The 26026-nt window shown below is 36.5% G+C and overlaps 1 protein-coding gene across 2 annotated transcripts; it reads right to left on the reverse strand.

The window, feature by feature from the left end:
- Positions 1–3276: 3276 nt before the first annotated feature.
- Positions 3277–25571, reverse strand: LOC149783481 (uncharacterized). Of its 2 annotated transcripts, none has more exons than XM_089931735.1 (4): positions 25046–25568; positions 23036–23723; positions 21822–22031; positions 3277–3408 (listed from the first exon to the last, which is right to left on the reverse strand). In XM_089931735.1, exons 2-4 carry the CDS (start codon positions 23691–23693, stop codon positions 3398–3400), a joined length of 879 nt encoding a protein of 292 aa, XP_089787861.1. In that variant the 5' UTR covers positions 23694–23723; positions 25046–25568; the 3' UTR covers positions 3277–3397. The 2 variants fall into 2 exon arrangements, with proteins under 2 accessions (XP_089787861.1, XP_089787860.1); XM_089931734.1 differs by lacking the exon at positions 3277–3408 and adding an exon at positions 18647–20832 and having other exon boundaries at positions 25046–25571.
- Between the last annotated feature and the right edge of the window lie 455 nt (positions 25572–26026).

Here is a 26026-nt window from a genome sequence, read left to right on the forward strand (position 1 = left end):
GTAAATAAACCGTTAGTGGTACTTTGAACACTATCTGTGGTTACTGTAAGCCATGATAACAACGATTTACCACCTTGATCCATACAAAAAAAGTAGTCGCGGTTCTTCAGTAATTGCCGGAGTCATTACTGGCATCTACAACAAAAGTTTTTTCAGCGTTACCTTACCACCATCACCAGCTTCTCGCCATAAGGCATCATTGTCATCATATTTTCTAAAAAGCACAACCGTGTGTTTTACTCCATAAATTACCTTTCGGACATCTCTGCAAAATCTAAATATATGCGACGGCGGAATGGCACAAGAAAATTTTCTACGATTCCGTTCCAACACTAATTTACGCGTATGAAAACCTAAATTGTAATTCCGATTTGGTCCTATTACTGCAGGTGTCTCTGCAGTACCATCTGCGTTTCTCACATTAGCCGTAGTCATAGGATCCGGATTAGGTTGATCAGAATTATCCTTAAAAAACATAATCGATGGACCAGCTGATTTTGCATAATCATCAGAGTATCTTGGCAAACCAATTATTGTTGTAGCCACATCAACATTGTTTTCAATTGACTCAATTTTTTTTTCCGTCAATGAGATACGCAGCGCTCTCAAACAAGGCCATAATTCCGTTATTGACAAAACCGATTTTAAAACCCGCGCCATATTCTGTATCATCTGTTTCTAAAATTTCACCTTCTACTTCGATAAACGCTTCAACGGGCAAGAAATATCTCCTTGTATCTTGAACCTGTAATTCAATTCATCCTCGTTGATCTGGACGTTGTACGCCATAAGAATAATACTGAAAATCACGCACCGATTCGTCCTTGAGTACTGGTGCATCCATGTCGAACGCTGGGTCAGATTGACGTTTAAACATTTTATTTTAACTTATTATCGTCTAAAACGAAGACCACTTCCTGATATAAAACTTGTATTTATTTGTTCAGCCCCTTGATTTATCAACTCTGCTAGTTTTTGATTTGCGGCTTGATTTATTACTTTACTGACATTTGCAGGCATCACTTCGGTGCTTGGTAATTTCAACGGCGGTGGCTGGACCGCTTTTGGCCTGCTTATTAATCGTGCTAGTCTGTCCTTGATTGCCAAGAGCGCTTTACTAGCAGCGCTACCAACAGCACCAGTAGCTTTATCACGAACAATGACAATAGCTTACATTGATAATTGTTTTACGATCGGTATTGCTTTAGGAGCTATATTCGCGAATAAACCCTGAACAACATCACCAAATCCATCTCAGTAAGTCATCTTGTATACTGGCAATCATGAATTTACCACCCTGACCATAACTGACCTACGATGAGAATCGTGTATGATCATTTTATATAATTATTTATTTATCTAACAACTAGTCACTGTGATAGTCATCAACGAGCTCATTAATAAACTCTCGGTAGATACCAGTATCCATGATACCACCGTGAAATAATCGTCGACAGATATCAGCTGCTTCATTAATTATTTCTGGTGAGTTGTTTCCAGCTCGCTTTCCTCCTATGAGGACTTCTAACCGTTGCACGTCATTAATGATATTGTTAGGACAGTCAATAAAACCACTTCCTAAACCACTGCCAGTAGCTCCCAAGATACCAAGATCTTCTAAAATATCTCCTGAAGGACCAGGTTCATCTTCTGTTTGTGTTTCCTGTCCCCGCGTTTGTTGTCGTTCTATTCGTTGCAGTGGCGAAGGAAGCCGAAAAGGCTCTTGCTCAGGCGATGGATAGGGAGGTGGTGGATAGGGAGGAGGTGCTGGCGGTCGTGATGCAAGCTTATCAAGTCGGTCCATTTCCTTTACCAAATTATTATACTCTTCAGTTTTGACCTGATTTTTTTCGTAATACACGCGATACAACCATTTTATAAATTTCTCATCCTTTACGTCGACATATTTTTGTTTTAAAATTCTACCCTTTCGATTTTGAAGTGATAATACTGCAGAGGGGAAATTTTCCTCTGGTGTTTTTCTAAATTTTTCAATAAAACCCTCATTAAATTTTGCATCCAGCTTAACATCTTCTCTTACCGGTTTGGGTTTAGTCGCGAGTTTTTCCTTCACGTCAGCGACTTCAGTACGAATTTCGCTGATACCTTTAAGTACTTCTTCACCGGGTCGAGGTTGAGCGGCAGCTATATCAGTTGGAAGATCTCGTAAAATCTTTTTTGTTTTTTTAGTTCTCGCTGCTATATTTTCAGTCTGCTCAGCGGTTTGTTTTAATATTGGAAGAATACCCTTTCTTCTCTCCTCTTCCTCCTTAATATCATCCTTAATATCTCCCAATAAAGCTCTTTCAGTGACCGCAGCGGCTTTTTCAGTAGCTGTTGTAATGGGTCTAAATAATTGTTCCGCGCCTATAGCGTATTCAACTTGTGCTTCTTGCCGTGCTTGTAATTTTTGTCTTACAGGAAGAAATTTTTTGATTGCTTCTAGTCGCTCTCGAGCTAGTCTAGCGGAATGTGCTTCTCCAATATTTGCCATTATCAATAACATAAATTTTTAATTCATAACAGCAGGGAGGGCGACGACAACGAATTGGTTCATTTGGTAAATCGAAGCGCCATTAATAGGTTTTTCAACCAGAAACCACATTTGGACTAACTCAGGAGGACGTTCCAAGGAGGCTTCTTCCTCCGAGAATTCCTCTTGAAACGTAGTCGACGTTATTTCCGGTTGAAACCTTTTTTTTGGAAGGTTTACTTTGACATTTGGAACCTTATAAATTTTGTAGGATTCGCCCTCCCTGCTGCTGAAGCGAATAAATTTTAAAACACCTTGGAGTATCTCTTATCAAGTTCCTAGATTTGAGATTTAAAAATATTTCGAAAATAAACTGAACAAATTACGTAACATTATAGACCTAAACAGATCGTATGACACCTTGTCGAGTTAAATATCCCGAGTTAAGGCGTTTATCAAGAGGAGACGTAAGACGCACGAAAATGTATCAGCAGAATATCTCTCATTTGCAAACAACACAGCTGCATTACGAATATGTTCGTGCACTTCAAAGAAATAATATCGGTCTCATATGGGCATGCATACGAAGGTTTGAATCGCTAGCTGTACCTTGTTAATATATATGTGAATCTGGGTCACACCGCGTTTTGTTGACAAAGCTATTTACGATTGTTCATCACCGTATGTGCCGTCAAATTTGAGCTTGCTTGTACAAACGTGCTTACTGTCAGTATACATGGGCATTATTAAACATTTTTTCCTTCTGTTTCAAGAAGCACAGAGGATAAAAAGTGAGTCATATAGCATGGTAATCTCGAGAACTTTATTTGCTAGCACCAAAATCTTGATGACGGGCATATACTGTTTCACCATACTGAGAGCCCAAATTCTTCTATACAGAGCCTTGTTCCTATGCCGCTTTTATCACGCTCTACCTTGAATATAGAACAAAACATTATCTTAAACTTTATTTAAATACAATATACGAGAGTCTTAGTAAAGTAAGTAGCAAAAGGGGTTTCTACAAATACATCAGGAAACAATTTTCCATAGATTATGATAGATAAAGTATTACAAGAACATTATTTGGCAAAAATATTGGCCATAACAAGTTTAACTGTTTTGTCTCATACGACCCTCATTATTAGATAGTTCCTTTATAAGGCAAGTACGGTCATGCATTAATTATCCCTTGCTAATCTATTTCCTTATTATTTCATTATAAGAAGTATTCCCTGAAGCTTATATGGCGAACGTTGTAATAAAGGACTGCTCTACGTAACGAAAATACATTTTTCAAAATCGTTTTTTACGGACTTAGTTGCAATTTGTGTGAATATTTCACTGCTTTCTTTTATGCATGGCACAACAGTTGATTTTTCTCTTTACCTTCTTGAAACGCAACATTTGATGATATTATATCGTTTTCCGTTTGACTCTAAGGTCTGAATTAAAATTCATGAAGGCAATAGTTATATACCTCAAGACTCTGAGGTCTGAATTACAGTTCATGAAGGCAATAGTTATATACCTCAAGACTCTGAGGTCTGAATTACAATTCATGAAGGCAATAGTTATATACCTCAAGACTCTGAGGTCTGAATTACAGTTCATGAAGGCAATAGTTATATACCTCAAGACTCTGAGGTCTGAATTACAATTCATGAAGGCAATAGTTATATACCTCAAGACTCTGAGGTCTGAATTACAATTCATGAAGGCAATATTTATATACCTCAAGACTCTGAGGTCTGAATTACAATTCATGAAGGCAATAGTTATACACCTCAAGACTCTGAGGTCTGAATTACAATTCATGAAGGCAATAGTTACATACCTTAAGACTCTGAGGTCTGAATTACAATTCATGAAGGCAATAATTATATACCTCAAGACTGAGGTCTGAATTACAATTCATGAAGGCAATAGTTATATACCTCAAGACTGAGGTCTGAATTACAATTCATGAAGGCAATAGTTATATACCTCAAGACTCTGAGGTCTGAATTACAGTTCATGAAGGCAATAGTTATATACCTCAAGACTCTGAGGTCTGAATTACAGTTCACGAAGGCAATAGTTATATACCTCAAGACTCTGAGGTCTGAATTACAATTCATGAAGGCAATATTATATACCTCAAGACTCTGAGGTCTGAATTACAGTTCATGAAGGCAATAGTTATATACCTCAAGACTCTGAGGTCTGAATTACATTTCATGAAGGCGATAGTTATACACCTCAAGACTCTGAGGTCTGAATTACAATTCATGAAGGCGATAGTTATATACCTCAAGACTCTGAGGTCTGAATTACAGTTCATGAAGGCAATAGTTATATACCTCAAGACTCTGAGGTCTGAATTACAATTCATGAAGGCAATAGTTATATACCTCAAGACTGAGGTCTGAATTACAATTCATGAAGGCAATAGTTATATACCTCAAGACTGAAGTCTGCATTACAGTTCATGAAGGCAATAGTTATATACCTCAAAACTCTGAGGTCTGAATTACAATTCATGAAGGCAACAGTTATATACCTCAAGACTGAGGTCTGAATTACAGTTCATGAAGGCAATAGTTATATACCTCAAGACTGAGGTCTGAATTACAGTTCATGAAGGCAATAGTTATATACCTCAAGACTATATGGCTCTAATGAAAGTGTTATCAAAGGAATCCAAAGATCGCCTTAATGCCAGTGTCAGCCATTAACATGGCTTTTCAATTCACAAATTAAGATCACTAATCTACAGTTTTTCAATAGCTATTGTTGAATTGCACAAACCTCGCAACGATTGCTGCTCTGGTAAAAACTTGGGGAAAAAAATCAAAATATTTACTGCATATGAATATATAGAGAACTTACAAATAGATATAATGATTACTAACCCTTCAAGTTCACTTAGGATGCTATTAAAGACGTTAATTTGTGAAGTTCAATTTAGTGAAGGAAATTATTCCTAGTATTTCGCATCAGTACATTGTGTTGGAGACCTTATGAAGGATTTTGATGTCGTTGTTGCTGATGATGCATTTGAATTTTTATCTCTGCAGTGCGTGATCTGTTGCGCCTAAATTACAGACAGAAAGAGAAGATGCAAAACCCAACTGACCACTGGTGAGATGTAGGAAAAATTGTATTATGGAAATTTAGGAAAAATGGTATTATGGAAATTTAGGAAAATTGTATTTTTATGGAAATTTAGGAAAAATGGTATTATTATGGAGACTTAGAAAATATGGTATTATGGAAATGGTATTATGGAAATGGTATTATTATTGAAATGGTATTATTAGGAAAAATGGTATATCATGGGATAGGTCTCAATACCAGGTCTCAGATCAATTCAGGAATCCTAAATGTCATATGATAGATATATAGATAGATAGATAGATATATAGATAGATGCATACATTCATGCTGCATGCATACATGCATACATACATACATATACACAGACAGACAGACAGACAGACAGATAGATAGATAGAGAGATAGATAGTACTCCCAACCTAGCATGTTCTTTTTATCCCAAGATCACTTAATCAACCTAGCGTTGTGTTTTCCGGTGTTTGGGAAAGTTGGAATAAAGAAGGAAAACATCATTCTTTTAAATCTAGTTTGCAGTGACGAGATGGTCTTAGTATCAGGATTTCGTTTAGCGACGTTTTATGAATACGCAGCTTTTTATCCGCTACATGTTACACAGTAATACGAGAACGCAATTTGATACTTCGAGAACTTGTGGTTAATTACTTTGTTGTGTCAAACAATGGGATCTTTTATGAAAAATATTTTTTGAGTAAAAGAAATAGTTTTGGGGTCTTCATGCCGCAAATGATGTATCCTATATAGTTGTCATCTCTAAATAAAAGTCAGGATGGTTCCACATTTCGCACACATTCATTGCACTTAACTGGATTCGAATATGTTTCACTCTATTCCAACAGAACACAACAATGACAACCAATAAATATAGGTTTTTTTTGTACTAATATTCTTTAACTAAATATACAACAAATACCTCTGTTTACAAATACCCTTTTCAACAAATATACTGCCCATATAATTTATGCAAGAAGAACAAAACGTGGTTATGTCAAGGACTGTTCCGGTCAAATTCAGTCTGATGTTTTAAATAAATTATAAGGAAGAAATCTCTTTTCAATTCACAAATTAATTTTTTTCTTGTGTGTTACTGCCTTTGGTTCCTTTTGTTGAATTTACATGTAAATATTTAAAATCAATATTTCTCCTGCTTAGTAATAGTTTATGGATAGGTGTTTGCTTATAGCCCGTGTGACAGCAATACTAAGGAGACAGATAATGGAATCAAAACTGACACTGCAAGGTGAGCATTGTTAGTGTTCAAAATTAAGGAAGAAAAAATAACATACGCCATGATTGTTGTTACAGGCCACTTTTAGTGACTTTAGTATAAATTATATGTAGAAAGAAAACATAGTTCAAGTCAAAAGGTATACAAATGCATATCCAAGTTACTGCTATAATGGCATAGCTTCTCTATGCACACTTCACACATTCTTTAGCCAAACTTTACATACATAATGAAGTTCAAGTGCTTGACATGTTGGGTTCCTACCACCTAAGACATAGTGGAGGCATTCATGACCACAATATAAATACAACTATGAAAGATCAATAACGAAATAGACAATGAAGAGAGAACGATTGACTATTCAGCCAGGAGATTACATTAATCGAAAGTAACAAAATTCAGCTTTGTTCATGAAATTTGATTCATTACAACATCTCTCTCTCTCTCTCTCTCTCTCTCTCTCTCTCTCTCTCTCTCTATATATATATATATATATATATATATATATATATATATATATATATATTCACACCATGAACATGAATGCATTAAAATTCAATATATCGATATGTAATATTCATATCCATATGCACATAAACAAAGAAAAACATGTAATTATTATTTAAACAAAAATGAGACTGTAGGGGCGGAGGTGGGACTTACATACAAAAAAAAAGATATTCTCAAAAAATGTTTATGTCTCTGTTCCACTGCATTTCAGTTGAAAGTGACGATAACTATAATTCAATTAACTGGGCGCAGCTGCAAGCTCCGACAAATAATTGGCCAATGAAACCCATGTGACCACTATGGGACAATTCAGTTGGCCCTTCCGGGCTCAGCTCATTATTATAACAGAGTAAGAAAAAAAAAATAGGCCAACATCATTACACCAACCATAAATATACTTACACAAGTGTGAGTAGTTTTATTGTTAGGTGTTTGTTTATAGCCCGTGTGACAGTAAGACTGAGGAGACAGATACTTGAATCAAGAATGACACTGCAATATGAGCGTTGTTAGACTTCAGAATTAGAAAAGAATATATAACATACTCTATGACTGTTGTTGTAGGCCACTTTTAGCGGCTTCAGTGTAGATTATATGTAGAAATAAAACATAGTTCAAGTCAAAAGGCATACAAATGCATATCAATGTTACTGCTATAATGGCATAGCTTCTCTATGCACACTTAATACATTATCCAGCCTTATTTTACATACATAATGAAGCTCAAGTGTTTGAAATTTTGGGCTCCGACTACTACTACACAAAGATGGCGAAACACACCCAGCGGTATCTGTGTAGCCCAAAATGGAAAAAAAGAAAAAAGGGGAAGACCTGCAGCAATCAAGCAAGGCAAACAAGCATGGAACGAAAAGAAAGCATAATAATCAGATACTGCCGAGTTAATAGTTTATGTCTTCTACTGCCAGAGAGCATTTTCTATTTATGAAAGAAAAATGAATTTTGAAATGAAATATGCACCATATAGATTGTTAAATTGATGATTTATCTAGAGAGTCAGCCACTACGCACCGTGCTTATATTTCCTATTTATGTCAATCCAGGACCGTGTTTTAGCGATTAGTTTGTCAGGAATACGTTTCACTTCAATTATTGGTCTGATGGTTTGGCAACCTTGTTAATTGTTGTGTGGTGTCGTTTGTTCATGGTGTAAATGTAACAGAGGATTAAACATGATCCACAGCTGCAGTTAGGTGGACAAACAGGACCATCAGATTTTAATCGCATCATAGGAAATGAAGCAAGATGGCTGACAGGACAGAATCTTAATTAACGACTGCCTCTCTAGACATGTATTATAAACAGACAATTGTATTTACAATGCATTAGGAGACCTTGCGGGTACAAGTATTTTTCAATCATCCCTCTGCACTCAACGAGGGGAATTTATGACCGTAGAAATTAAAATGCCACCAATATGTCTGGTACATACGTGTGTTAGCAGAGATTCTTCATGTTTAAATTTAACCTTTTCCTTACCTTTCATGTATTTTAATTTTGCTTTTACTTACATATCCCTTCTGAAGTGCTCTGCATGTCGTAGTAATTAGTATGGCTGATTAGTTAACGCGCTTAATCTCCTTAGTTTTAATGTTTCCCAGACAAGCCTGGGTCAGCTGCTGCAGTGTCTATGTGGTCAAGGCACAATACTCCCACTGCCCATGCACTTTATATCATTCCGTGTGTTGATGCGTTGTTTAACACCAACCATCTATATAATTCAATACAAAGATGTTGTAAATGACACGCACAATCAACACTGCAGCTGTGACTTTTCTTCATTGCATTTTTGGTCTGAACCTCTTAGAAAAGGACATTAATTATAATGTACCCCTCCCCCCCACAAAACTAGCTTTATAATAAGGTCGACAGTAAAAGAGCTTGCTGAATATATATATATATATATATATATATATATATATATATATATATATATATATATATGAATGGGTGGGTGGGTGGGTAGATGTATGAATAGATGGGTGATGAGATAGAAAGCTACATCGATGAAGTACATGGAATCTATAAAAAAGGATGATCACAATCAATGGTTTCAGAAGACCCAAAAAGTTATATTTAATAATTAAACCAAAGTGCAATTGCATTATATTTTCGTATAGGGCAACGTATGTTATAATGCAGATTCAAAAAGAAAAAGAAAAAAAAAAACATCTCGCGATTTGTTTCCGAATTCAGCTATTAATATCTCTTGAACAATTATTGCAAGTTCGATTCGTTACTCAGTATATATATATATATATATATATATATATATATATATATATATATATATATATATATATATATATATATATATATATCACATATTTTGATGCGTCAATGTGCCATGTCTACTTTCGCTTTCTTCAATAGAGACCAGTTGTATGAAGTCCGTAAATAACACGTTTTAGAAGATTTATTTAAAGAATGATGCGATTGACCGATTCGTGAGGGAAGAGTTTAACATTAAAACAAATACAGTTACATGTAAGTTGGACCGTTTCTCCATATGTAATAGTTAGCAGTAAAAGTATGCCTCCCTTAGTCATTAATGTTAAAGGAGTACTGTTTTCGGTGTTAAACATTACGCTAAGTCAGAAAACAAATATATGCACTTTGGGGATCTGTTCATCAGTGAAAGGTTGTACTTAAACTGTTGAACACATATATTCATTAAAATATCATTCATGGACCTTATTGTCACTGATTACCAGAGCCTCAGTTGTGTGGAAGGATTAATAATTTAATTAACATTGTTTCTTCCGGTAACATTGAAAACGTGTTCAAAAGGTGCTTGGATAGTATTGTTATCAGACAACCCATATTGTGTCATTTAGCAAGTACATTATACCTTACAGAATGGATCTAGTGTCCTTGTGACATATCTTCCAGGACTTCAGCATATTGGAAGTGTTTTCCATAATGGATGAGTAGCTATGTTCCAACAGGTATATTTGCATGGGCTCGAAATCACACGATTTTGTCCAATGTCACTGTCCCCGGAGTATGTGTTTCACATTTTTCACATTAAATTTGTTTTAATGTTTCCAATGCCAACTACCAGATACAACTTTATCAAAAGGTCAGTAGAGAGCTTAACATAAGAAAATGAATTAAAACACTTTGAACTATTCATTATCTGATCCCAAAGCACAAATGCACTAGTTATCCATTACTATACTAGCAATTAAGTTCATCACTTTATAAGACTAGATTCACAATACTGTCTTAAGTATGATCTCTCAATATATAACAAAATCAGCATATATTACGTTATATTTTCTATAACTTGTTGCACTTTAATGAAATCACTGGAACTTTTAATGTGAATGATCTTTCTTAAGCCTTCACCTTTACAAGCGCCCTTTGAAGCCTCTACCGCTATATCATGGAAGCGCCTATGGACGCCTCTACCCGATTTTCATATAAGTGCCTTTCGACTTTTCTGCACCGATTGCATGGAAGCGCCTTCGGACACATACCTTACATATCTGCCATTTTAAATTGATTTTCCGAGCGCAAACTCTGGGGAATATCGCCTATTGCAAACTACTGGCATCGTGGAAAATGTTGATGATGTTATATCACATGGTTTCTATTTAATATAATGTCTTAATCTGCAAGTTAAAAATAGTAACTGGGTCAGATTCACCCTAATTTAAAACATGGAGTCAACGACTTTCGTTCGGCAGTTTCTTGAAATTCGGATGATTAAATTTGCGACCTTGAAGGGTTCAGTGAGGCAGATATTGGTTCTGACAACGATTCAGATAACGTGGATTATGATACTTCATCCGATTCTGATAATTCGAGTGATATTGATGCGAACGTCGAGGCGGTAGATGTAGAGGTCTAGGGAGGTCATGGTTGGTAATACCATTTCAATGACGTGACGGTAAATGAACTCATGCTCACATCAGGGCCAAAACTGCCGAGGGTTATTGATGTCAATACAGCTTCAGCATTCGGGTATTTCAGCCTATTGTTCACATCTAAACAGTTTGCAGATATCTCAAATCACACCACTGACTATGTACGTTGGAAAATGGGGCAACTTTGGCAGGAGACACACGGTGGGTGAAAATCACTCTTGGGGAATTTAGAGCCTATATCGGCATCAATGTCTTAAAGTGAATCAATTACTTGCCTGATTCATCTCTGTATTGGTCCTCAGGTAATTTAAATGGCAATGTAGGAATTCAAAATGTGCTAACATGTAAGAGGTTTCAAAAGTTAAACCAGTGTTTTCATGTGTCTGCTATAGAAAATTAATCCACATGAGACAACCCAAACTTCGACAGGCTATTCAAAGGTCGACCAATCATTGATCATGTTAGCGAAAAATTACCTCAATATTACAGTCTGTCCAGAGAGGTATTTGTGAATGAAGCTATGGTGAAGTTCCCTGGAGGCCTATCTTTTCGCCTACATATTCCTTCAAAGCCGATAAAGTGGGAAATCAAATTTTGGATGATCTAAGATGCTCATACTGCCTATCTCGGTAAGCCAGGTAAAAACAACCTTGAACATAGGCTTGCTTACAATGTAGTAACTATGCTGACAGACAACCTGCATGGCTACATGAATCACATACATTTTGATAATTTTTTTACAAGCATCAATTTTTGGAAGATCTTCACGCTGATGGATTGTATGCATGTGGCAACGTCAGGGTAAACCGCAAAGGCTTTCCCAAATCTTTGAAGAAATCAGAGGCAATTAAGAAAAGGGGAGATTATTAAATCTTGCAGAAGGAGGGGAAAAATTTACATGTATCAGTCTGGAGAAAAAAGAAAAATGTTTATCATTTCTCGACCTTGAGTGACCCAAAATTACAAGGCGTGTTGGTCCCAATATTTAGGATGTCCCTCAAGCACACGCAGTGTACTGCTATAACAAATACATGAGAGTGGTAGACCTTTATGACCAACTCCGGATGAAGTATGATGTGGGTAGAAACTCAATGAGATGGTGGAAATACCTGCTTTGGTTTATTTTGAATAGTGCCATTGTAAACGACTTCATCGTGTATCGATGTGGCCCCAAACACCAAACCAAAAAGCGCTACTCCAAGCTTGAATTCCGATTAGGGCTAGTGAGGGATTTTATAGGGTGATTTCAGCGAGCATAACATATCAGGAATATAAATTGATCACCCAGGAAGTTGAAAAAAGTATGGGTCAGATTAATGTACGCATATCCAGACCAAAACAACGTTGTAGATCACGTAAAGCACCTCCAAGTAAGGCGAGAAACTGTTATGGATGATCCGTGTGTGGTGTGCATCTGTGCAGTGATGGATGCCAAACCAGATATCACGATATGTGAATATTGTAGTTTAAGAATGTGTAAATAAATGTATGTTTTGTTAAAGTGTTTATGCAGTTCATTGAGATTACCACTTTCAGATACATACTTTATCAGATAACATTTTCAATTGATTCAAGAAATACTTGATGCAATACACCTGAAATATATATATATATATATATATATATATATATATATATATATATATATATATATATATGCATGCGTTCATTGCTTGACAAACACGCCCCAGCCACCAAGCACAGAGATCAATTCAAAAGTGTTCTCCATGGTATAGCAGTATTAGTGACCAGCTTCGCGCTGCTAAAAGAGACCGCCGTAAAGGTGAGAGGCTTTGGCTTTCCACTAGACTCACTATTCATAAGCAAATCTATGAAGCCGCTAAGAAGAAATCACAAACATAGTCCAGACAGCGAAATCAGCCCACTACAGTACTAAGATTATGGAAAGTTTCAACTGCAAAGAGCTCTTCGAGATTACTAACAAGCTAATGTCAAGGAACAAATCAACACCATTTCCAACTACCTTCTCTCCAGTCGACCTTCCGGACATGTTTTCAGATTTTTTCCGTGACAAAGTACAAACCAATAGAGATAATATTGACAACACAATTTCAATTGACTCGTCGTCACCATACAGCTGGAATAGATAATTTCAGCGGCAACCATTAGCAGCATTTGAACCTGTCTCTATGGATTTAGTACGTACACTCGTGATGAAGAGTGAAACAAAGTCATGTGAACTTGATCAATTCCAACATCACTGCTGCTTGAGTGCTTAGATACAGTATTGCCTTCACTAACTGATGTTATTAATACCTCTCTCTCATCCGGGAAATTCCCATCATTTTTGCAAACTCTATTGTAAAGCCTCTGCTGAAGAAACCAACACTCGACCATAACGATTTAGAAATACCGCCCAGTTTCTAATCTCTCATTCATATTAAAAAAATCTTAGAAAAGGTTGTTTTATCACAGCTTGTATCTTATCTGAATTCAAACAGTCTTTTTAGCAATGTACAATCTGCATATCGCCCTCACCACAGTACTGAAACTACTCTTCTAGAAGTAGTTAATGACGTTCTCTCTGCTTAAAATAGCGGAAAGATTACAGTCCTCACGCTTCTTGATTTGTCTGCAGCATTTGACACAATATACATTGATATATTACTTCACCGTCTCCAGCATGTATTTGCCATTCATGAAACAGCTTTACTGTGGTTCAAGTCCTACTTGATCAACATGACACAAATTGTGTTTGCAAATGGAATACACTCCAGCCCAGGTGATCTATGTTGTGGTGTTCCACAGGCGTCTGTCAGGGACGTGATTTCGGGAGGGGGTGGTGGTGGTGGCAAAACTTGATTCATGCAAATATCAACGCGCTGGCTCAGACTGAATAACAGATTAGAGAGATAGTAATAGCAGGGACGTAATTTTAATTTGTTTCGGGGGGTGGCGAAACCTGACGGGCTTGTTATTTTTCGTATATAGACTACAACAATTTTACAGCACGTGCAAATTCGGGGTCTGTCCCTGGGGTCTGTTCTTGGACCTGTTCTCTTCATTTTATAAACTCAGCCGCTCGCAAGTGTCATAGAACATCATCCAGCGTCTCACCAATTGTACGCTGACGACGCCCACTTATACAAATATAGCCACCCAACTAAGCTGAAGTTGATGCTACCATCCGAGGTGTAGATTAGGTGCATTTCTGATGTGAAATCATGGATGACATGTAACAAGCTGCAGATGAATGATGATAAAACTGAGGCCATTCTGATCATAAAACAAAGACTTTCTCAGTCACATCCTTTACCTCAAACAATAAATATCAGCAACACCAACATTAAATTGACACAATCAATACGAAACCTGGGTGTCACTCTGGACAGTAGTATCACATTGAACCAACATGTCATGAACATATGCAAGGCTGCATATCTTGAGCTGAGACGCATCAGCTCCATTCGAAAATATATTTAAGTTGATGCCACTAAAACACTTGTGTAGTCATTAGTACTATCAAGACGGGACTATTGTAACTCAGTTATGTCTGGTTCGTCACAATATCTACTTCAGAAACTTCAAAAAGTTTCCCTGCTGCTCTGTACCCTACACTGGCTATCCATTCGAGCCATAATCAAACACAAAATGTGTTCTGTGTACTACGTTTCACTGACAGACTAGTCCAACATGACCGCTGCTGTGGCCTAGTGGTTAGAGCGTCCGCCTCGGAAGCGGGAGGTCGTGGGTTCGAACACCGGTTGAGTTATACGAAAGACTTACAATAAAATAGTACTAACAGCTGCCTCGCTAGGCGCTCGGCATTAAGAGGTTAGTGTCAGAACTGGTCGGTCAGGTGTCAGGATAATGTGACTATGTGGGACATCATGCTACCTGTCTGCGGCACGATGCCTCAGTGCTAGACATCACTATTAACTGCCACATTGCAGACATCGTAACGATATGACTGAAAAATTGTTAAAAGTACGTTAAAAATTCTAATCACACACACACACACATACACACGCACAAACACATACATACACACACCAGTCAACCATACCTATCCGACTTCACCCATGTGTACACACAAGCAGGATACTTACGCTCCTCTTCTGAAAATCGTATACTCATTATTCCCACTACGAAAACGAAGTCATATAGACAACGTTATTTTGCATACCAGGGCCCAGCAACGTGGAATGAATTGCCCACTGAACTTAGACACAAAGACACAGTGATCCCATTCAAGAGTGCTCCTACAACTCACTTACTTCGACTGTAAGAACAAACTTAAAGACCTAATGTGTTTCCTATCTTAAATATTTTCAGCATGTTTTTTATGTTTAGTAATTTCTTGGTGTTTGATTTTTGCAATAATGTCATTATATATGCTTTTTATGCTATAGGTGTTGTCTAATGTTGTAAGGCGTTAGAGCTTCTAAAGATTAGACGCTATACAAAGTCATTATTATTATTATCATTATTATTATTATTATTATTATTATATAGGATATATGTATAAAATGTACGCTGTATCAATGATATACCACGAGATGTATACATTTTTCATTAAAAGGAAATGAGGCTTATACAAAGAGCGTATATCATTGATACAGCGTACATATTATACATATATTTTATTTATACCATATTCAAGTTTTCATTATATATGGACCGCTTTGGTGGCCTAGTGGTTAGAGCGTCCGCCTCGGAAGAGAAGGTCGTGAGTTCGATCCCCGGCCGAGTCATAACAAAGTCTTACAAAAATGGTACCAACAGCTGCCTCGCTTGGCGCTCAGCATTAAGCACAGGGACTCATATCGTTGTTTAAAATTAACCTGTCATACATGTACTAGCAGTTATTATATGGTATATGTATGACAGGTCAATTTTAAGCAACATTACGAGCCCTGTGGCATTAAGAGGTTAGTATTAGGACAGGAGGAGGGCTGGTGTCAGGATAATGTGACTAAGTGGGACATCATGGTGCATGTCTGTAGCATGATGCCCCAGTGCAAGACATCACTATAAACTGTCACACTGCACACATCGTAGCGAAATCACTGAAAAAGTGTTAAAGCTACGTTAATAAGCGAAATCACACACACACACACACACACACACACACACACACATTTTATATGGGTGATAAAAGTGACGGCCACAAACAGTGCACTTTAGGTGAGTGAACTCTTCACAACCCCTCGCATTTATCTACGCTCAAACAAGAAGTTCTGTAGTGATTCATAATTTCATGTACACTTCATTCATATTAATTGCTATATGTTTCCTTTAGTAATATCAAATGAAATAAAAAAACAAGGCTGATAGTTAACATCCCAGTTAACATCCCACTTTGTTTTTTAATAAAGTGCATGCAAACATTGAAATTGCAGCGTTCGTTGTCAGGAACAGTAACATGGCGGCCATTTGCATCCATAGCAACACCACTATTCGAGCCAGAAACATCAAAATAATGAAGGAACACGAGGTAATTAAACAATGTAACCCTAACTACACTTCATTGATATCGTTTCTGTTCATATTTCGCTAGTCCAACTGACTGTCATTGTCACTTTCAATAATTCTCCTACGTTTCCACTGTGTGGGCCCTGTTAGAGAATTAGCCTGTTGAAAAAAGGTCATCAAGTTAGGGATCTCGTTCACGTTTTGCGGGAGGTTCATAACAAATATATTTTGAACGGTGATGTTTGATCCGTAGAACTGGTTGCTGATAATCGGATTCTGTTGAATGCTGTACATTTTGGAACTTTATTTACTACAGTCTGTTGCTGTGAAATTTCTTTGTTGTGGGTGTGGGAGTTGACACCATCATTACTTAGATGGCCGGTATTGCTCAGGTAATTGGATTAGGTCTGCTGTTGTTTGTCACCAATGTTTTTGAAAAGCTGTTTATAGACTGTACATTTTTGTGGCCTGAAATTTGCATGATATAAGTTGGGGGAATGTTTCTGTCTCTTAACTTCTGAATTAGGTACTTTCATCTACTAGTGTTTGTTAATTTCTTTCTTTCTGTAATATTTGCTTTTTCTTTAATTTTTTCATGACGCATCCAAGTTTGTTAATTCCAACGACTTTTTTCCTAAAGCATTGTGTTGGGCGAAATATAGAAAAGATCTTCACCTTAACAAAAGTATGTTGGTCTTAGCTCAGCATACCGTTTGTTAGATAGCAAGTGGATCTCTTCCTTTGTTGTTTTTGTTTTCATACATCTTAGGATTAATATCCCTGATGTCCTTGACATTGTCTCCAATTCTTGTTCTTGTCTGCCTTTCATTAAGTTCAATATACTCGAGACAATTCACATCTTTCTTTAGTGTAACTTTCCCCATTTCAGATTGTATTGTTCAGTCACTCCCCTCAAACCAAAATACAGAGAGTTGTTAAACCACAGTTTGTTAACAGTGGCTTCAGGTGTTTCGATCCCCAATAGTTTTTGCCTATACAAGGCATTTATTTTTTCATCTTTGATAGCTTGACTCCGATTGGGTTTATTTATTTTTTCTTTAGATTTTAAATCATTTACTTAGCCCAAAGAGCTTCCGTTGTAATGCAAGATTGTTGTCTTTTCCTCTCATCATTGTATTTGCATATTTCTTGATTTTAAGGTGGCGATCAATGGCGCTGATGATGCTTCTTAAGCTGTTCGGTTCAAACTCAGATTCATCTTTTCCCCCAACACTGAGTATAAAACCAGCCAGGTGCCGATCCAATTCAGACGGATGTATCTCGTGCATTTTCCTGAATTCATATTTTGACTGCAAGAATTCTGTCACTAGCCTTACATCAAAAAGTGTCTTTTTAAAGTGCTTTCATTTTACTTGCTTTCTATAAATTTCAGCATATCATCAGGCCCATGGTGTACAAATCTCTCCTCCCTAACAAGGTCACATTTGGACACAGAGTGATCATTTTCATTTACAAATGTCTCAGCCATGTCTCTATCAAACTCTCCATTTAATTCACAGTTTAGTAGATTAAGTGTTGCTTCATCATCTTGCTTCTTATCTGATGTCATTGTTTTCTTTTTTCCACAGAGCTGCAGTGTTTGATTTGTGCCAGAGGGAGAAACTGCAAACAGCAATGTTGAGATAGATGACAGCAGACGACACGGGGTGGAGCACAATAATATTTATTGAGTATGGTTGTCTTTGTGTGTGTGTGTGTGTGTGTGTGTGTATATAAAAATGTGTTTCTATAGAAATATTTTACATGAAAATATTTTTCTTGTTTTTTTCTCCTTTTGAATGTAATATTCAAAAAATTCATATCCGTGTTTAGAGAGTATGATTGCTATACAAGCATGATCATTGTGCGTACTCATACGCCATGGGCAAATCACAAATTGATATACCAGTACTATTGGTATATCAAGTTAATTTATACCAACACTTCAAATGCCATGTTATATTTAATGTATGTGGTATATATTAAAGCAAATATTGTACATTTTTTTATTAGCATAAAGTAACAAATAAAAGAAAATACAGTTGCTCTTCACAGCTGACTATCTTGTGTTTTAAAAGCATATTAATTTTTTTTTAAAACTAATTACACAGCTATACATATCACCATTTCCTCAAACATTTTTCTTTACATGACAAATATGTACAAGAAGAGTAAAGCTATTAAAATTTAGATTGAAATAGGTATATTGTACACTGTCACTTATTTTCCTCGCTGTCCTATTGGTATGGGACCATATAGGTAACAGTTGTTCTATTTATAGCACACTGCACTGGATAACTTTCGTATATGTACTATGAGGTAAAGGGTTAACAGGCTGAACAACACGTGTTTTGCCATTTTGTCAAGATGTTAAACTCAGTAAGCATCTAATTTTTCTTTTGTTTACGCTTTAATGTTGCCTTCTACTGAAAACAAACATCATTCCTTACTGATAAGGGAAACATCAGGGGAAAAAATATCAGAAAAAAATTAGTAATGATTCTCTTCTCGACCACAGATGCAATAACAACGAATTGATTGAGTTTGTACAGTGATACCTTCATTTCCAACAGAACAATGCCATGAATTCGATTGCCATCAAAACACTAGTGATGACTTCATGTCCAACAGAACAATGCCATGAACTGGATTGCCATCAAAACACTAGTGATACCTTCATGTCCACCAGAACAATACCATGAATTGGATTGCCATCAAAACACTACTGATACCTTCATGTCCAACAGAAGAATACCATGAACATGCCATCAAATCACTATTTGGAATACCCTATCATTCAGCATTAATTAGATCTAAAATATCATCAATAAATTTACATTACAAAATTTGATTGCTTTCTGTTCTCTTTGTTTCCCTTGAAATGTTTAGTAAACTTTGTACCCTTTCTTATATATATATATATATATATATTTATATATATATATATATATATATATATATATATATATATATATATATATATATACAAATAATAATATCATACAGGTCAGAGAATATTTAATTTTTACTCTCAGATATTAGAACCCAGGTCTGCATGTAAATGGCACCTATCGCATGGGTGCCTTTTACACGCGGACCTGGGTTCAAATCTCCTTAGAGACTGAGTTAAAAATACTCTAACCTGTATGATTGTTTTATTTGTTTTAAATATTAATTCTGCATACTATTATCAAGCATTCTTCAATAGAATCCAAGTATTGTACTTTCCTTTCTGTATGGTGCATATTTATAATTCTCTCTCTCTCTCCATATATATATATATATATATATATATATATATATATATATATATATATATATATATCTGTGTGTGCATACGCCTCCAAAAATATATTGCTCGTGTCGGATTACACTGTATCTTTAAAGCGCTGTATCAATTGTTTCTATCGAAGAAGTATTGTATTTGTATTTCTTGTGGCGATGTAAGTCCCATATTCGCTTTTCCTGAATAGATATTAAAAGAGTTAAAAAACTACCACTGAGAACACAAATTCCAAGGATCCAGAACCATCGGCTTGGGTCTGAATCCACCATATCTAACCATATTGTGTTCCATATTATTGCGCCCACATTTCCGCCCGCTCCAATCAGCCCAGATATAATTCCAACATGACGAGGATGAAGATACGGAACAAGAGCAAATGTCGTTCCTTCAGACATTTGGACGAAGATACTGAAGACAATCATGACCACAATAGCTAAAGGTATTGTCGTCATCTGGCTGAAGACAATCAACATTACGCCTTCACCGGCGAGGCATACCAAATGAGACATCAAGCGCCCTGGTATGGCAAAAAATTTATAAAGCAGGTCGCAAAACACTCCGCCTAAAGCTCGTGCGAAAAGGTTCATCAGACCAAACAAGGATGCTATGAGACTTGCTGTGTTCTGGGTGAGGATACTACAGTCATAATTGTCCGATAAAGGCATGGACATCGTTGTGATGTTCGTCCAGTTAAATAGAGGTACTTGTCCCTCGGCGTTCGATGTACAATTTACTTTTTTGAAGCGATACAAGAAATACAAGTTCATAACCGTATTAACAGCTATTTCTACCCCAAAGCAGAGTCCGTAGTGAGCAAACAAAACAAGAACCGTAAAATACATCCAACAGTTATCTTTAACACAACAAATTACGCGATCGCTGCATTCATCACCTGCAAGAAAATAAATCCAGATTGTAATAATCTTTCAGAAAAAATGATTGGAGCTCTTTCGTTTTTATACCATAGTTGAGCCGACAATGCCTATCGATTATTGCGAAGGCATCAGATGTTCCAAGAACAAGCACAAAGCCAGATACCAATTTGACAGCCTAATCGAATTACCAAAATATTCTAGTTTATAATTGTCAAGTGGCAAAAGGATGTTCTTGTACTTGAAATTATGATAGTCTTCCTCTTAAAGTATATCCTGCGTTTGGACATGAAAACGATTGACCAACAACTCATGCTAAGCGACATCTAGAGTAGAACAGTTTTTAAATATCTTCTAAACTGGTATATCAACAGATCATGCTAAGCGACATCTAGAGTAGAACAGTTTTTAAATATCTTCCAAACTGGTAGATCAACAGATCATGCTAAGCGACATCTAGGGTAGAACAGATTCTAAATATATTCTAAATTTTAAAAAATACCTTCCAGTGAGTGCTGATTTGTAAGCATTTTCTCGTTTCTTGTGCTCGTTTTGAGTATTTTATTTTGCAACCTCCTTTCCTCCCCTACCCTCATCCCCTTTATAGTCAGCACGTTTTGAAAAGATTTAAGTGGGACTTGGTATTTAACCTTGTGCATGTATCAACATGGAGGCATTCAGCTGTAAGAAACATTTTCAGTTGCTGAAGATGTGATCTGGCGTTTGATTTGCGAGCATGTTACCGTCATATAAGTTATCTTAAAACAGAATTTGGTGGAGTTGTGCTGTGCCATCGAGCTTGACATAAGTCCATCCTTTAGCGATGATTCGACATGCTATTCAAACAGCCGATTCAGAGTCTCATTAGTTCCTATTAATGTTCGTAATTATGTCCTCATCAAAAAGTCAAAATAGCAAAGTATTCAATTTACACACATATTCAGAGAAAACGTGGAAATTTTAGTTCATAGGATTTAAAATCTGAAGCTTAATGATGAAGACAATTTACCTGCGTCAGCCTTTGTATTCGTTTCTACACCAATGATTATTTGTTCCACTTTCCTATCAGCTCCCTCCTTTTTATCACCTTTGTTATCATTTTTGTCATTGTTAGCCCCATTACTATTGACAACAGCAACGTCACGTTTCCTCTCCGGGAGCTTGTGTTGGGACCAGTGTCCTTGAGGACAGTCGTCTGTCGTCCAAATTATTAATATACCTAAATGTTAAAATATTGAGGTCATTAGTATATACTTAGTCATTCTTTCATGTATTAATTTAAGACAAAGATGATATCCCGATCCGGCTACTACAGGGCTCATAGATTGTAGGTACAATGATTTAATCTCATTCTGGCCACAAAAGGGACAATATTTTGTTCTCACATTGAATAAATAATTAAATACATATTCCATACACTACAGGGCTAATATGTTGTACTCATAATGAATAAATCCCCATCAAGCCACTACATACATCATATTTAATATGCATGATGAGCATACCCCAATCCAATGAAGAGATGTAATCATGATAATTAAAGAAGATCTTATGTTTTGGAAAATACATCAGTCTTGTTATTACGGGAAGCCGTTTCAACAGTACAACTGAACATCTGTATTTATAAATAAAAAGACTGAAAACTTTCTCTGTCAAAAAATACATGTTAAATACTTTCTGGGTTTTTGTGGGGTACCTTTGAGGTAATGGTGGTGTTTTCTCCATTAAAAACAGTCCTTATAACAGTTTATATCTTTGACTTTTCAAATGGAAACACACGAGACTTGTAACTACGTCAAGTAAATGAAACGGAACGCTCATACATGTTTGATTAATAGCGCATCGCATGAAAGACAAAGGTTCTTCTATTACCCGGTTTCCCCAGATTTCTGGCGCATGACAGTATTAGTGGCAGAAACAATATCAATAATACACTAACAGCAACAACAGCGTAAGAAACAACCAGTAATATTTCTAGTGATAATTTTTGCAATCTTTGAATTTCTTGTCAGACTTTTCTTTGTGCATTTATATATCCACATGTAAATTCATTTGGGTACATTAGTAATTAAATTTTTATCTCATGCAAATAATTGGTACGAGAAATGTTACATCAGAATTAGTTTACCTTATTCTTTCCTGGTAAGTACACCAATGAAAAGATAAAACACAATCAAGAATAAAACAGAAATAAAAAGTGCGGATGTTGTTTCGAAAACTCACCGAATCCGAGAGTAATTGAAGCAGGAATGACGAGGGCAATTTTCCATGACAGATATTCATCCCCTCCGCTTATCTTGACCAATTCAAACAGAGCTGGCATGAGTAAGAAGGTGGCGCCACCACCAAGGTTTCCCCATCCAGCAACAACAGCATTGGCAGTCCCGATGATCTTCTCGTTGAACATGGCCGAGGTCCAAAACTGGCATGGTATGAATGTTGCCCCAAGGATTCCAATGAACAGTCGGATTATCAGTAATCCTGTGCCGTCTCGGATTAGACCTGATAACGCTAACGGGAGTGATCCCATTATCATAATAGCTGACATTATGCGTCTTGGACCAAATTTGTCACACAGCGGCCCGACACAGACTCGTGCAAAAATTGTCACTGAGATGCTTGCAATTCCAGAGCGTGCAATCTCCACCTTAGAAAGACTAAGCTCTTTTGCTATTGTAGGAATTAGAGGTTGAACGCTAAACCATGATGTAAAGGCGACAAAGAAGCTCAGCCAAGAGGCATGGAATCCTCGCATATGTGGTCTAGAGATACTGAATAAGCGGAATGATTCGGCTTTTCCTAATTCGTCCTCGGAAATTGTCTTTGCTTGTATTTTCCTCAGGACTGTTTGGCACACAATTGAGCATCTGCTATAAGACATCTTTTGGAACAGACTTCAAGAAATTAAAAACTGAAACAAAACGTATCTGAAGCTTTTCACTAAAATATATAATGTTTTAATTATTATACTTACACCACAACCAATAGCCTGAACAGTTCTATCTGATCAACATCCGCAATCATAATGCAGTAAAATGTATGTGAATTTATTTTTTATTTGATTTATTTAAATTTAGGTCTTCAAAATAATGAAACGGTTCAGCTATAATGAGGACGTGTCTGAGTCTCCTAGAAAATAAAATCAAGATTACAAGAAGCAGTCATTTTGCTAATAAATTTAACTGCATTTACATTGAAAACTTTGCTTGCCACTTTAATGGGGTGAATATAATTTTCGTTTTGTTTTTTTTCTTCAATCGACTGGGAATGTTCGCTCTCTATCGCATTTGACTGTTGGACGCTACATGCTATGCCGCATTTGAACCAATCAAATGCGCCATCGAACTTACAAGTTTAAATGTAATGTATTTATTCCTCAATCATTTTTGTCATGACGTTCAAGAAACAAGAACTTGATGCGTTACTATCCTAAAAAAGGGGCATACTCTGTACAGAGTCATCAATCTCTTATTTACCATTGATGCAAGTATTGTAGATGTTTGAGTGTACTTTATTATACATAATAACAATGAATCTGTTGCAGATATTATTCATTGCGATATGCATATACTTTTGTATCGGCAGGCTATCTTTGGAGATTTATTTATGCTGACATTGAAATACATATAAAAATTATGTGCAGACTGGCAAAGAAGAGTTATTTATTTGACTTTTTCTGGAAAGATTTGAAAGGAATCAAGTGATTTTCGGTAAAATGCTCTGTGGGTATATTTGCGTTTGTGATGAGTTATGTATATCTTTCCATGCATTCGTAATATATTATTTAGCATAACGTCCCGCTATACCGAGTGAGTGTGGTTGTTCTCATTATTTCGCTTCAGCACTTAACTATCCTCGGTCTTTCCCGTTAAGTCGAGAACGAAACTTCCTATGTAATTCGCAGCCATTGGGAACTAGATTCGAAACTACATTTTTTTCATATATCACAATATATTGTTGGAAGAAGACAATGATGCAATCGGATCACGAACGTATTTTCTGTCGCAACATACGTGGGACACCCTGCCGCTGGCGAATCACCAGCCAAATTTTAAATTATATGTATTCCTACAACCATTTGCGAGATTATCTCTCTAATCGAAAAGGAATTGGCCAAGCGATGTTCAAATCGAAGTTCAGTTTTGATTTTTGATGCATCTCCATGTGTGTGTGTGTGTGTGTGTGTTTGGGTATGAATTTCGATATACATTTCATGCATAAGTGATACCTTACCTGGGCGACGTCAGTTTAATCTGTATTGTTCCAGGTCTGAGTACAGTGTAACAGGAAGATAAATATCATATCCCGCCTACAGCTACATAAATCACACGCATGAATATCGATCTACCGGTTCGTTTATCTAACTCTCTGTGCTTCTCACGATTGCCCTTGGAAAGTCCACAACCCTTTTGAATGTATGTGTGACAATGTATACACGTATTAGTCCCGTTGTGTATCCGTATGCTCGTGTGTCTGCCTTATCGTACATGTTATGTGTACAGGTGACTCTCAGATGATATCCTTTACATCCTGTTCTTTACAAGTTTGAATGGTGTGCAAATAGTCGTTATGCTTCACCAATCACTTCATTTCGTAACCTGTTTTCAAGGACTTTCAGATTATGAGCTTAAGTAAAGTTGTAGAGATATTATTGAAGGGCTTCACTGGACATAAGTCGACATATGTATTCCTGTGTGAGTGTAGCGTGTTGAATATTATTTTAAAATTGCTGGCAAGCAAAGCCAGTCATAACAACATCGAATGAGGCAGTCCTAGTACGGTCGACAACAAACACTAGCTCATTACCTAATACAAACATTACCTATACCGCCGATGTTCATAAGTAGAATCGCTTTAGTCACTGTAGTAAAACGTATACAGGAGCATGCCATTTTGGAAATGATGCTCTTTTAGAATGCACAGGCCTTAATCATTCTTTTAAAGCCTTGGCGGCTAGTACGTTTTCGGCATCAGTCCTAATTGAATAACAATACCAACATGCATATTCTTTTAGGATTTATCTTCCTCACAGATTGATAAAGAGCATTTACCTGTTGAATAGGTTGTACGCCACAAGCATCTCCTTGCCAGATAAAGAAATGAATCGTCGAGTAATAAATTGGATAATGGATACAGATGTGAAACATAAAATGCGACAAAATAAAAGAAACTGAAAAGCAATAAATGTTTCTACGAAACAGACATTCCTTATCA

The sequence above is a fragment of the Sinohyriopsis cumingii genome, chromosome 14 (genome assembly GCF_028554795.1).
Source record: "Sinohyriopsis cumingii isolate HCF-2022 chromosome 14, ASM2855479v2, whole genome shotgun sequence".
Classification (NCBI taxonomy): Eukaryota; Metazoa; Mollusca; class Bivalvia; order Unionida; family Unionidae; genus Sinohyriopsis; species Sinohyriopsis cumingii.